Raw genomic sequence first — 15,019 nt, forward strand, 5'->3', positions numbered from 1 at the left:
GTGTCAAGGGAAGAGTGGACAGAGATAATTGGTCTGGCCTGCAGCTTCCACTTGAAAAGTGAAAAATGATGACTATTGATACCTTAGGTTTTGAGTGTCATCCTGTATTACTTACAGTGTGACAGAGTGCTAGATTTGATCCCCTGTTAGCCAAAGTGTTTGACCTGCTGCAGTGCCCCTGACAAAGGCAATTAAGCCCTAACCAGGCCCTCTTCTGAGCCAGCGGAAGACCATTTGATCCCCAAAGTTAAAAGATGAATTTCTCCTTGGCAGTCAGTTTTATGTCAGAAAAACAAAATCTTAAACTTCTCAGATGATTTTGTTTCACTGCTTCTGTTTTTTTTTTTCTTGCTATGACTGTTGCCAGACCTTTCTTGTGGTAACTAACAAGAAACTGAAACAAAGTGTGGAGACAGGTCCAGGCATGTGAGGCTCCAGCTTGAAAAATTAAATTCCCCGTTTTACTAAGAAGATTACTTTTAAATGAACAAATCACTCATGAGTGGCACTGCACTGTTTCCCAACTTTCCTGGCAATCTTTACTGGGCTGTCAAGATAAATAATAAAGAAATATGGTAGGAGTGAAGTAGCATGAAAGGAATGCCTGGCCTCTCATAAGCTTCTGGATTCAATGCTACTAATTTGTGTAGAGTCCTGTAGCGAGTTAAGCACCTTCAGAAGTAGTCCAAATCACATAAAGATATGAATAAAAAATAACTTTGCTAGTAGGTGCATTTCTTTGCCTGAAATAGCAAATCCATAAGACTTCTGTTGTTTTGTTTTGTTTGCCCTTATTCCATAAAAAGGCCCTCTCCTTCATTAGGATGTGAGACAGCAATGACTGTGAATGTTGACATAAAGACAGATAATAAGTGGAATTGGTAAAAGAAAGAAAGAATAGATACAGGTGAGAACAGCACTGAACAGTGAAAGAACTTGCTCTCCTGCTATTAGGTAATAGCGGTCTCTCAAAAAACAAACAAATTCAGTTCCCCACTCTGCAGTTTGGACTTTGCAACTGTGATTTCTTGATAAAATATTAAACAAAGATCATTAGGTCATGATTATACATTGAGTATTTTTTAGGAAAACTTTCCATTTCATATTTGAGCTATCACACCAAATCTCAAATGCATGCACAGAGATGCTAAGTATTGAGCAAACTTGTGAGTCTGTGGTCATAAGACCTATTTAATCATCTCATCACATCAGCAGCGTTTACTATCAGAGGTTTTTGCGTGAGGAAGGAAGCAGTTGAGAAGTGAAAACAAGTGCTGGAGGTGAGATCGTGTTTATACGTGTGAAGCTACTTGAGAGTCTTGTTTTATTTCCTGTGAAACATAAGCGCTTATTCCCCGAGCTTTGAGGAAGATTTGTGATGTCAGGTGGCTAAGTGAGCGTGTGTGCATGAGAGAAAGACGGGGCTGCGGGGCGAGTGGTGATCAAAGTGAACAGGTATAATGGCCGTCTTCCTGTGTCTGACCTCCAGAGGTGCGGAGGTCAACACAAACCAGTCAACAACTCCTTCCCTCATACCTCTTAGGGGCACTTTAAAGGTTCATTTCAGTTTATTACAGCTTGGATCTTTTGTTTGCAGGCTTCATTTGGGAAACAAACTTATAGGAAGAGCAAAGTGGAATTCATCAGAACATTTAACTTTACCCCACAGAGCTCTTTCCCCCCCCTCTTTTGTTTCTCACTTCACCTTTGTCTCCCTGCCTCTCTCCCTCTTATCAACTCCTGATGCTCTCATGAGGTATTCATCCTCCTTTCATTCATTCATCTCTCACACGGCTGTTTCCAATTGGCCTGGAGACATTCCAGGAATGCCAGGGCATCATTGTTTTGCGCAGTGTGTGTGTGTGTGTGTGCGCGTGCGTGCACTCGCTCAATCCCTCATGCTGAGGAGCAGTTCTGAACCAGCGAGTGAGAAAGAGAGAGAGGGAGAGCGAGAGGATGGGAGGGTGAGAAAAAGACAGATAGGGAAGACAAGTAGAAAAGAAGCATGGAGAGAAAAGAGTGCTTGGTGTGCAATATGCATGTGTTTCAATTCTTATGCGCTGAGTCAGGAGGTTCATCTCAGTGATTGTATAAACTAGACTGGAAGTTCTGTTTAATCAAATAGCATTGCAAAGGAGGACACACCCACTCACAGATACACAGCATGCAGAGAGCCACAAGTCTTTTACAGTTTGTTATGTCTCTGGTTTTTATTACTTTCTTTGAAATGCAGAGATCCAAAAATGTACAAAGATAACCAAATATGCCCTGCTGAACTTGCAAATGTTTATAAAATGATGTACAATGAAAGCTACGGAACTTCAATGGAAAGAAAATTGTATGCTAATGGGTTAAAGCCACTCTGGCACGTACAGACACATACTTTTAATGAGACATACAAGTGCACGTACTGCACAGAGGCAAATGTATGCACTTTCAATTCAATTACAGATACATAAAATTGCATATTCACATTGCAGTACCCTCGCTAATCTTATACAGTCACATACACGCTCACATGTGCATTCATGCTTCGGGATAGCTTCAGAGCGGCGGATAAAAATATTACACCACAATTACATTAACGTTAGCCACGACAGCTGGTCTGGACAAAAAGGCACCACAGCGTCTCTGTCTCTGCCTCACTATGACTTTGTCCTACAGTTTTATTTACATTCCTCGTTCTCCCATGACACATGACTAAGCTAATCTAAAATGCAGCGAGCGCTGCGTTGGCAGGCCGAGTCAAGCAGAGACTAAAGCCATCTGCCTAAACGAGTTATGCCATTCGCAGCCCCACAGACTCCAAGAGGATCCAGTTCTTCCCAGTAGGAGCTCTAATATGAAAAACGTGATTTTGGAAGTGAACGGGGATGTGTGTGATGGACAGATAGATGGACAGATGGGTAGATGGATGGGTTTGTCAGCTATTGTCTATTATTTTTTGTGTCCAGGAAAAATGTGGTTTATCAAAGTGATTCCATCAGAGTAAAAACTGAATCAAGGATAGCATGAATTCGGATTTTGATCCGGGAAATGTCAATAATTTTGTGTTTTCTGTTGAGTTCTGTTGAATTTCATACGCCCTGATTTTTTTTATTTGTAACAAAAAAAAAAGTGAATGAATGAAGAAATTGCATCAAAAGAAGAAAAGGCATTCATCTTTGTTGTCATAGCAAGAGAATCCACTACAACCACACACGAGCACAGAAAGACCTGTGTGCACGCACACACACACACACACACACACACACACACACACCGATGCATACAGACCAACACACACACACACACAAAGCAACAGGGAGGCTACTAACACAACCAAATAGCAATTACTACAGCGTCTGCAGCCTAGCAACCAGGCCACTGGATGTCATTGTCCCTCATTACATTTCTGTGTGTGTGTTTGTGCGCACCCTCCTGTGACAAAGATCCTCTTTTTGCAAGACCCAGAATTTTTGTGTGACAGGTTGAGAATAGTGGGACAGGAGAAGAGAAAGTATTGGCAGGGTATGAAAGAGAGAAAGAACTACAATAAACTGCTGGTTGCTCTTATCAATTTATCAAGAGCAACGTGACCACGAAAGAAATACCTCAGTGCTCCAAGAGTAACTACTGTAGATCATGGCTTTTCTCCTGTTTTGAGTATTTATATCCTAAAAATCTGTCCATTTTGTTATTTGTACAAATGTGTATATTAGAAGATTCAGGCTTCTCCGATTTACACATAGTTTTATTATGATTTTGATAATATTTTTTCTCAAACTGCCCTAACCCTCAAATGAATCAAACAAAATCCTTGAGCATTGGCTACACTCAGAAATGTTTCTAAAACTAAAGGTCTTCTCGCAGCATGTGAGTGAAAGAACGGTGTACAGCATGAAAAATTCAAATAAAAAATATGGAATTTTAAATCTGTGAATAGGAACTTCAATGACTTTTTTACTGAACTTGGTTTAAAAAAAATAAATAAATAAAAAATCTGCAATAAAGCCAGGTGCCAAACACAGGGTTGTGAGGATTTCTCTGCTTTGGTTGCCCACTGTGGTCAGCTTAGTCACAGAGATTCAAACAGAAAATCTGCAAATTTACAAATCCTTGACTGGAAAGGTCTTTTCATTTTTATTTATTTTTTTTATTTTTTTGTTGGTCTGATTATGATTCGTGAGCAACAGTCAGTTAAGTCTGCAACCCATTAGCATTTAAAAGTAACCTTACCTAACCACTCGTGCATGTGGCCGTGTGCACACGTGCAGGTGTGTGTTTCATGAGTCTAACAAAGACCATCTTCCACATCACATTCAGCGTTTAGCAATGCAAACCAGATGATGAAAGTGCACTAATTCAAATAACATTTATTCATGAATACCATCCTGCCTGCCACTGACTCAGGTGCTATCTCTCGGGGTGGTTCACAAAAAAAGAACAACATGCACAATGTCATTTTCATTTGAATTATTGTTTGATTCGCTTTATTATTTATACCATCTTTGTTGTCTGTGATTTTTCTACAGGTGCATTATTGCTTGTTCAGTCTCCTTCCTCTTTCAACCTCGGTTTTTATCTGTTTTCATTAGATGCACAGAGAGCTTTTGATGTTTTATTGTCTCTGAAGCAACTGAGTGGCAGCTTTTTGTGCATGCGTGTGTATTGTGTGTCAGATTTTTTTTTCTTTCTTTTAAGAGCACATCAGTAAAATCTGGTGAAAAAAATGCTGTTTTGTCTCATCTCCTCTCCTTTTACCATGCTGTTTCCCCAGATCATTTAAAATATATTTGTCAGTCGTTTCTTCCTCTTTCACCCTTCTCCCAGCTCATTCTTCTTCTCCAAACCATCATTTATTTACTCCTTGACTTTGCTATTCTAACATTGACCCTATTTTGTTTCTCTGGCATTTCTCACAGTAATTTCCTGTAAACCAATGACAACACTGTGTTTTGGTATTCATTTTAAAAAATCTGCTGCCTTGAAGAAAATAAAAAAGAAAGAAAACAAAGCCACATTTTTAGAACATCAATTTTACTGGATTTTCCATCTTATAGCACTTAACATGTAGCTTATATCAGTCACAGTTTTAGTAACTCATTTCAGCCTCGGTCCAGTTTGTGATTTGTCCTTGCTTGTTTTTGGTATGCTTGGCTTTAAAACTGTGATGAGCAGCTGGCATTTAGGTGTCGACATCTGTCCCCTTGTACACACAAACCCTTTTGTTACGGGGTCATTGGGTATTGATGTTTCAGATCACGTCCTCCCCTCCTAACAAACCACACCTCAGTCCCTTTGGAGGAGCCCTACAGTATGAACTTCCCTTTTAGGTGTCTCAGCAGTGGTTTGATTGACACTGCCCCCGCCTTGCAAAATGAACCAAATTAAAGGAGTAAACACTCCACCGGTCAAATAAAGCACTCCAAACATGGCTGACGTCAACACACACTTGAGCTCATCCTCCTCACGCCCATATTCTTTTTCCAACCTGCTCTTTTTTCCTACCGTCTTCTTTCTCAAACTGTGATCTTTAGTTTATCTGTGAACTTGTTCTCAGTTCTCAGAGTTCTTAATAAGCTGGTTTGATTGATTGCACCTAATTCTACGCAGCCTTCAGGAATACCGATTGTGAGTGTTTGTTTGTTTGTGTGTGTATTGACAATGTATTTGTGTGTGTGGGTGTGTTTGTGTTCGACGTGTGTTCGTGACTTTGACTGAAGCTCTCAGATGAGGAGCCGATTGATTGATATGGCCCCAATTAGTCTCTGCGATTAATTGAATGTGATTGGATGTCGTCCCTGGCACATCATCGTTCACATTATTGACAGGCTAATTAGTTGCCGTGGTGACCGCTTAAACACAGCAGATTGTGTGTGACAGTGAAATGACCCCATAGCAGCTAATTAAGTCTACCTCTTGCTTGCGGGCGTGTGTGCATGTGTGTGTAAGTGCGTTTCACCAAATACACTCTGACGAGTCATTCACAAAGAATGTTCCAAAGATGTTTTGAAATCACTTTTTACAAATGACCGAATAATGTTTCAACACTATGTAAAAATTGTATGTTTGTATTGAGTTATCTCCAATGAGTCTTTGAGCGTCGAGGAGAGAAAAACACACCCTACGTACTAGCTGTAAATCACTTGTCAATGATGAGAGAAATAGTTCAGATATAGTGAATAAATCAGTGGTTAGCACTGTAACCTTCACAGCAAGAATGTGCCTGGTTCGAACCTCAACTCTGTGTGGAGTTTGCATGTTCTCCTCGTGCCTGTGTGGGTTCTCTCCAGGTAATTCAGCTTCCTCTCACAGTACAAACGTGAAAGTAATTGGTGATTTTAAATTGTGATTGTGAGCGTGAACAGTTGTTTGTCTTCAAGTGTCAGCCCTGTGATAAACTGGAAACTTGTCCAGGGTATGACCTGCCTCTCACCCAAAGTCAGCTGGGATTGGCTCCAGTGTTCTGTAATCCTAAAGAGGAGTTACAATGGATGGATAGTGGATAAATCAGATGTACTACCAGCATTGGCTTTTCTACTCATGTTGTTTCTTCTACTGTGTTATGACGCTTTGTCTCTTTGGCTATTGGGACATCTTTGGTTAACAATAGAAGCAGCTTTCTAAATCAGTGCTCATGGTGATCTACCTTTTATTAAATGGTGATTAATCATAGCGGCATTACTTTTGCTTTTTTGGTCAACTTGTTAATTCACTTAATTCTGAACTATGGTGAACTAAGCAATCATCATTTTTTTAAGTAATGTATATAATTTTTAATAGTCATAGTAGTTTTTAAATAGATATTTATTTATACTTATGATAGTCACATAGTGATAATGCATTCCTAGTATATGCCTTAAGGAAAATAAAAGACTTCCTATCTTCCAATTGTGGGCCAACAACCTATGATACAAACTTTATATACTCTTCACCAATTTGCATAAACCATCCCAACATACACCATTTACTATCATACCATTTTGATGCAGATAATCCAACAATGAGGCCATTGTTGAAAGGATCATTTCAAACATTACTTCACCCTAACATGGGTCATCCAATGGTCATGTATCTAGAAATCTCCATTGTCCCTTAAGTCTAACATCATCAAAGTATTGAAAACAGCTGAAAACATTATTCAGATATTCCATTCTTTTCATACTGCTTAAAGGTCCAGTTTGTAAGATTTAGTGGCATCTAAGGTAATGAAAACACAACAATTCTTATTTTCCTGCTATATTCTGCCAATAAATCTCCGTAAATCTTACACACTGGATCTTAAATGTAGGCAAAGACCCCTCTTTGTCACATTGTTTCGAATATTTATTACCTTTTTTTCTGGCCACACCCTGGAAGCCCTGTTCAGCAAAAACATTGTGAGCTATCATTTTTCCCACAGGGGAGAGAAATCCTGCTCAACTGAGCAGCTCATACAGTTTTTCCCATGTCTACACTGAATGGGCTAGTCACTCTTAAAGACAGGTTGACCCATCCCACCCATTCAACACTGGTGTATATTACTCACTATAAATGAGGAATTAAATTGTCTGAATGCAGCTGTTATCAGCCAGCTTATCATATCAGGAGTGTATATTACTGATTGGCTGGTATCCAGTATTTAATCATGAAAGTCCAATGCCAGTCCCATATATTGTTCAAGAGTAATACTGCAGCAATGAAGCACCATGCATGAAATGATAAAGCGGAGACAGGAGGGTGAATCTGGGAACAGAAAAGACATCAGAAGTGGAAAATTATCAATAACATATACTGTAGGAATTGTTTTTTTGTGATACCACATTGTATATTACATATAGTAAAGATAACAAGGGTAAAAGGGTAAAAGGCTGTGGGGAGAAAGAGGGAGTGGTAGACGAGTGCGCGGTTGACTAGATGTGAAGAAAGAACCCTAATCTTGGAGGAGGCCAGAGTTGGCGTAACATCACTTTTTCTGGCCAACCTCTTTTATTCTTCTTTTGCTTTACCACTCTAATATCCTTCCTTTTCTCCATTCACCACCTTCCCTCTCTCCCTCCCTTTCAGTTTTTTCTTCTTCCTCCAATTTCTCCAGATCTCCTCTCTATCACGTCCTGCTTTATTTCTTCTCATATTTTCAATATTTTAAATTAGATTGAATTGTTGTAGAGATTGCTTCTTCTGGGTCACATATATCTGTTTTCCTGTTCATCCAACATTCAGACGGCTACGGGGGAAAAGCCCTTTGTTTTATGACCGGGAAACAACTGCTGCAATCATGAAATGAAAATATGAGGAAGCAGACATACTGTATAAACATACAGAGTGACAGAGTGAGCAGTTCTGGGATACTGAATTAAATCTGGTGTTGAACCCGACCTGACATTTTGGTAACAAGATCAAAACAAACTGACTCAAGATATCTTTAGGGTTTTGCCTGTGTTTGAGGTTCATAGAAGTAAGTGATGCTGCAAAACCAGAAACAATATGTTTCATTCTGCATGCACAGCATATAAGTGATGAATCTGATATCAATTTATTTGTGTTATAAAAAATTTAAGATAAAAAATGAAATCAATTCAAAGCATATCTAATAAAACATAACCAGACACAAAGCTTCATTCAAAGTGAGTAGCAGTGATGATTTTAATGAAATGTTTGATCAATGATTGATTATTCAATAAGGAAATGTATAATTAGACACGGCTGCTTTGCATTTGATTAATGCAATCTGTATTACTCTGATATGTCGAGCTCTCTCTTACTCTGTCTTTGTGTCTGTCTGGCATATCTTCATTTTATACTGTACATATGAGCTAACCGTCTTTCCCTCTTTCTTGTTTTTATTCTCTCTGTAGTTCCCCCTCGGGAGCCCACAGTCACCTGTAGATCCAACACCTATCCTAAAGGCTTCTACTGCAGCTGGCACCAGCTGCACCCAACGTACATCCCCACTACCTTTGAAGTGGACGTACAGTAAGTCATCTCTGTATCTTGGTATGACATGCAAAGACTTGGCCATCTTTAAGTGACTTGTATTAAAGGATAATTCCGGTTTTATTACATTTTTATACTCTTGGCAATCATAACCACCGGTTATGGCACTCACAAAAGTAACAGCAAAGAGCTAGGATCATGACGACGTTTTGAAAACATACTCTGATGGGACACAATCCTATAGTTCTGAATAGCAGGGATCGCCAAAACTACAACAAAGACTGTAGTTGCTATACATCAGAGGTATCCTTTAAAGTGTATTTCTGATGTTTTTATGTAGGATATATATTAAAAGTTAACATTTTCTTGTTATCTGCCAAGGACAGCTTTGGTTTAAAGCTGTTTGGTTTTCAAACTGGAAGGCTCTCCTCCCCATGGGGGCGCAGCAGAGTTGAAAGACGTTGCGCAGGGATTTAAACCCTGAGCACCCAATTACAGCAATTTGCGTCAAAATCATACTTCTTCTCAGAGTTATAACTCCTGAAACCTGAATACAGACAATACGTACAGTACATTTTAGGATTTGGTGTGACTAATGCTTTTTGAGGAAATCATTATCTCTGACAAAAAAGATTACTTTGATCAGTGGATTACTTTGACTCTGGATCAAAGTAATCCACTGATTGTTGTCTGTGCATTCCATGGGAACCTATGGAAAATAGCTTCTGAATAGTTTGTCATTATTCATCTGACAAATGCATTTATTTTGTTTTTAGTCAGAACATTTCTCAAAACTATGTTTCTGCTTCAAGCGTACAAACAAGCGTACAATTGTTTGGCATTTCTTATTCAGTACAGTGAAAAATCAAACACGCCTGCATCCACCCACAGGAAAATGTTAGACAACAGATTTCACATTGTTTTTAACAAATGTGTCTATTCTTTTCTCCTGAGTAAGTAATTTCAAAACCACACAGAAACACATTTAGAAAGTTTAGTTGGAAAAATGTAAAGAAAAAAAAATGAAAAAGATCATTTTGGGATTATGAAAAAGGTTTGAATTCTCTTTATAGTTAAACCCCCCTCTCTACCTGTCCTCAGGCGTCCATGCATGTTTCAACAGTAGATAGGTAGACCTTAAATACACAAAATGTGTGGATGGAAAGCCAGCGAGCGTTTCTCCATCATGTTCTCTTTGATATTCCCAGATCACAGATTCCCACAGCTCACACCACAGCCGGCTGGCTTTCATTAATGTTGTAACACCAATCTTATTCAGTTTGAATAATAATGAACAGCAGGAAACAAAAAAGGTAGGGATGAAGAGGACAACAAAGAGGTTAACCGTAAGAGTAGTCCAGGTCAGTCAATCTATTTGTGTGTTTTGTTTTGTTTTGTTTTGTTTTTTGTCCTTTTTTTTCCACCGGCTTTTATCTGCAATAAGTAAAGTGCAAGATTTGTAATATCTGTAAGCCTGCAAGCCAATGTTTAATGAAACCGTAAAGGCACATTTACTAAAAATTGTACAGAAAGTAAAGTAAGATAGTAAAACTCAAGACTGGCTACATATGCTGTCCTGGTCTGTGTAGCAGGAGGTACAGTATACAGGAGTTTTAAGTATTGGAATAAAAATCCTAGTTTTGATAGAACTGATAAAAAAATGATGAACCACCTTCTTCTCTCTTTTTCTACATTTCCACACCAGTGTGCGTGAAGCTTCTTTCAAGCAGAAAGACACACATGCTTATAAAAACTAAAACTCTGGCTTTCTCACATCTGCCCTTATTGCCACTATTCTGCATTGCTCTATCTTCTCCTACCATTTTTTTCATTATTTAATTATCCTTTCCTCTCCAGACATAACCAGCGTTCACTGGAGGTGCAGAAAGACCCGGACCACAAGAATCGCTGTCGTGTACGTTTTCCTGAGGTCTTCTCCAGCTTCCCCTACAAAGTCAACGTGACAGCAGTAAATGCTTTGGGGAAAGCCTCCACTACCATTTCCTTTGAAGAGTCCAGTATAGGTAAGATACATGTCGTGTCATGTTTTATTATGTTGTGTTGTTTTCTCTTCCTTTCTCCTTTGCCACTCCTTTATTCTGTTGTCTCTGCCAGCGGTTGTTAGATGTACTAACAACAGTATGGTGTACTGTAACACAAATTCCCCCCCTCGACCAAACTTTACATAAAATAAATTTCAGGCTTGTCACTGCTAGGGCATCAAGTTCATGGTTTTCTGGTGATGAGTTTTTTTGTTAATTCTGATTCAGAGCACAAAGCAATCAAAGGGAACACAATGCCAAGTATTTCCTTTTACCTCATTCAGGCTGCAAAACATTATCTTTAAAGTTTACTTTACTTTTTGAACCAAGTTCAGGGACAAATCTAAGATATTTTCCTCACAGAGACCGACTAAAATTCTGAGTGTTGAAGCATTTCTTTGAGGATGCCAACCTTTGAGCAATGCTAATGCATTTGTTTGACCACAGATGACTGATTTCATTTACTTCAGGTTCCCTTGGGAGAATTGTTGCACACACATTTATGCCTTGGTGCCAGAAAAAACAAAGAAAATTGAAATTTCAGCTGCCAAATAAATGTCACCCAGCTAAAAGGAGAGTGTGCAGCATTTTTGTCTTTAACCAGCAGCACACTCCTTTAACGAGAAACCCACTGACTGTGCACCCCTGTCATTACCAAAGGCGCTAGATAATAAACATGCTACCTCTTAATGTTTTCTCCAGCAAACAGTATTTAACTGAGGCTTGGATAGAATATGACAGTCACAAATCAATGGTGTCTAGTTTCTTACTAAAATTGTCTGTTGACCCAAACACCAGCTGCCGTACATACACCATTTTAATCATATTTTACATCAAATTTGCCTTAATAGTTAGATCTTACATTGGCTATTTCTTTAAATGACAACCTCCGTGGTCAGGTAGTAAGTAGTTTCAAAAAGCTGCGGTTTGAATTGTGAAGTTTTTGTTCACTTCTTGCAGCAGAAGGCCACATAATAACAGCAAGGCTCTCAGAATTCATAAGCGACTCAGACTGGAAAGCAGTGAAGAGGAGAAATTCATTTTAAAGAAGGAATGAGGAGCACTTTGAAAGATAAGGGAAGTGCTGCCAGCAGTCCTCGGCTCTGTTGTATTGCTAAGAGTGCGATATGAGTGTGCATGACGCATAAACACACACAGATACCAATGGGTCTGTGAGCGAGTGTGTGGAGTGTGTCGGTTGAGAGGGTGAGGTATTGAAAGAGAGAAAGACAGACAGACAGACAGAGACAGAGAGAGGGAGTGTGTGTGTGTGTGTGTGTGTGTGTGTGTGTGTGTGTGTGTGTGTGTGTGTGTGTGTGTGTGTGTACACATAAGTAACCAAATGAGAGGCAGTGACATGCTCTGCCAATCCCCGGACACAGGACTCATGAAAATGCTAATGCTAGCCGGATTAGCGCCTTGGCTCAGGAAATATCCTTTAACTATTGGTGATAGCAAAATACCCCACTGTTCCTTTCTTTCCCTCTGCTTTCTCTTTCATTCCTGCATGCCCTTATTGTGACTTTGTACTTCGTTTTTCCTCTCTTCCCTCCTACTTTTTCCTCCAACTTCCTCCAGCTTTTAGACACTGTTTCTTTGCTGTCGTGATCTGAGCTCTCGAATCTTGTCAGATAAATCGTCATAAAAATGGAATTTACAGTATGTGACAGACGTCTTCCATCCACACTATTATTTGCAGATTTGCTTTTTTTTTTTTCTGCTTTTGCTTTGACTTTACATACTCTAGTTGGTTTTAAGGGACTAAAGCTCAACTCTTTTACCTCCAATCATCCGTATGATCGCTTGCTCGCTCACAGAAAAGAGTCTGAGATAATACAAACGTTTCCATTCACAATTATGATCAGCAATTTTGCAAATCTAAGAGCGCCTTTGAAAAGTTCTATTTTTTGTTAAAGAAAATGCTAGCTGTTGTCGAATTTATCAAAATGAGTGTGCCTGTGAGCTCGCCCTCTCCCCTGTCCGTGTTCCTCTTCTTTTCTAACTGTTTCATATTGTTTGCCTTCTCTCGACCCTCCCCTCTTGGCTCCCCTCGTCCCCTCCTCTTCCCTGCATTGTTAAAACTCTTTCTCATGTCATTCTAAGTTGTAAGTCACATTCATTATCAGGGACAACGAGGCAGATCGTAAATAAATAAAACAATTTCATGCTTCCTGGTGCACTTCTGAATTCTGAGTGGGAGTAAGACGATTCTCAACTGTCCTCGTTCATCCGAGCTTGGATGAAATTAGATGAGATGAGATTGTGTGTGTGTGTGCGTGTGTGTGTGTGTGTGTGTGTGTGTGTGTGTGTGTGTGTGTGTGTGTGTCCTCACATGTGAATGCTATGGGTACAGTTACAAAGAGAAACCCTCAAGGAAGCTCCAGACTCATCAAATGATAACTTAAAGCTTTTTAGTGCCATGATGATCAAACGATAATGGATCTTGTCTCGGTGGAAAAGCTTCTACAGTTAAAGCGTTTTTACCTACAAAGATTATTTTTTTTCTTTTTCTCGGCTCTGACAAAAGCCCACCTGAACACCTGCTGTCGTTCAGTACCATATTACGTAGTCATTGTGATTAAAAAGAAAATACTGTAATGCAATCCCACAGGGTGAGTGTAGCTGCGGAAGTCTTTCAACAGCACAATTAAATTATCATCTTTGTTATGTCATTCCCTCAATTAATACTTAAAAAGTGATCATATTCAGGTTTAATTTGCGGTTCCTTTGTGGTAGTAGGTATCAAGTCCCAGGAAAAAACAGCTGGTAAAAAGAGAATAGGTCAAAGACAGTTCAGAATAACTAATAATAATTTTTTAATAACACCCTGGGTGTTATTTACAGTAGCTTTCTCATTTATACTTAATGTGAGATTACCAAATAAGCAAACCCAGACTGCACTGATAAGCACATTTGTGACTCAAGACATTATTTTGTTGTTTCCAGCAGGATCAGCTCTCCCCACAAGGGAGGTCAGAGATCAGCACTGGGTATGAAAAAAGGCACGGATAGAGCTGGCAGAGGTTTAGAGGCATATTTACAACGAGGTGCACTAATTACTGCCATGCACAAAACTTAACAAGTACAACTTCTTCTGACAGCATCGGATTTCTTGAGAGCAGTTAGAAAGTTGTGAATTTCAGCTGAAAATCCCAGAGGCTCCACCGTAGTCCCAAATACCGTGTATCTGCTTCAAATTAATAAACACCACAAGCTGTCAGATCAGATTGTTGTATCCCAATCGTAGTTTGAGGAGATGAAAGGCTGACAAATGTTGACTCCCTAAAGTCTGAGTAGTTGTATGACTATCATTTGTGATTTCTTTTGAAAGAGCACAAACCTGACACAGAGTTTTCTGGTGCACTTTTTAAAATTCATATTTATTCTCTTTGCCTGTTGTAGCCTTGAACAAATAAGACAGCAGTCATGTACTTCTTCTCATTAAATCCTGTAAGCTTTTACAATTTTAGTTCAGTGAGTCCCTAAGGAATCCAATCCACTCATCAAAATGTTATGCTTTACCACTGCCATACTTTACATATTAATCAGTAAAATATATCTATCACATTTATTGTACACCCACAAACTGCTTGTGTATATAGAATAGCACTTTTTTACACACTTTACTTTATTTAGCTGCTGTTACCTCATTGATAATGAATTATTTGAGACTTCAGATTTATATGTTACTGCTACTTTTACAGCTGTTACTCCTCTAAAATTAGAACAGTTGAGTATACACAAATATTTTGATGATGATATAGACATTGTGTATGCTGCAGTTTTAAATAAACAGGTTTAAAAAAAAAAGTTTTGTTTTCCTTCTTCCTTTTCTCCCTTTTTTTAAATTTGACTTCAGATTGAAGATTCTTCCAATGTGTTCATTGCATCATCCAGTCATCCAGCACCTGTTCTGCTGTAAAAAGATAAATAGATTCCCCCTTCTTCTTCTTCTTCTTCTTCTTCTTTTTTTATTATTTTTTTAATACTTTATTTTTAAAAAAAGCCCATTTGTTTGAAAGGGGATACAGTTTAGTGTGAAGACAGGGGAGAGAGAAGCTGCCGTTTTATGTAGCTAC

The 15,019-nt window shown here is 38.9% G+C and overlaps 1 protein-coding gene across 6 annotated transcripts in view; it reads left to right on the forward strand.

Annotated features, from left to right (window-relative positions):
- Window positions 1-15,019, forward strand: part of cntfr (ciliary neurotrophic factor receptor) — a 213,475-nt gene that overhangs the window by 169,266 nt on the left and 29,190 nt on the right. For all 6 annotated transcript variants that reach the window (XM_027278571.1, XM_027278569.1, XM_027278567.1 and 3 more), the window contains 2 exons: window positions 8,820-8,937; window positions 10,756-10,922. In XM_027278571.1, the coding sequence (XP_027134372.1) occupies window positions 8,820-8,937; window positions 10,756-10,922 (285 nt within the window). The remainder of the gene's footprint in view (window positions 1-8,819; window positions 8,938-10,755; window positions 10,923-15,019) is intronic.

This window comes from Larimichthys crocea, chromosome IV (genome assembly GCF_000972845.2).
Source record: "Larimichthys crocea isolate SSNF chromosome IV, L_crocea_2.0, whole genome shotgun sequence".
NCBI classification, from domain to species: domain Eukaryota; kingdom Metazoa; phylum Chordata; class Actinopteri; family Sciaenidae; genus Larimichthys; species Larimichthys crocea.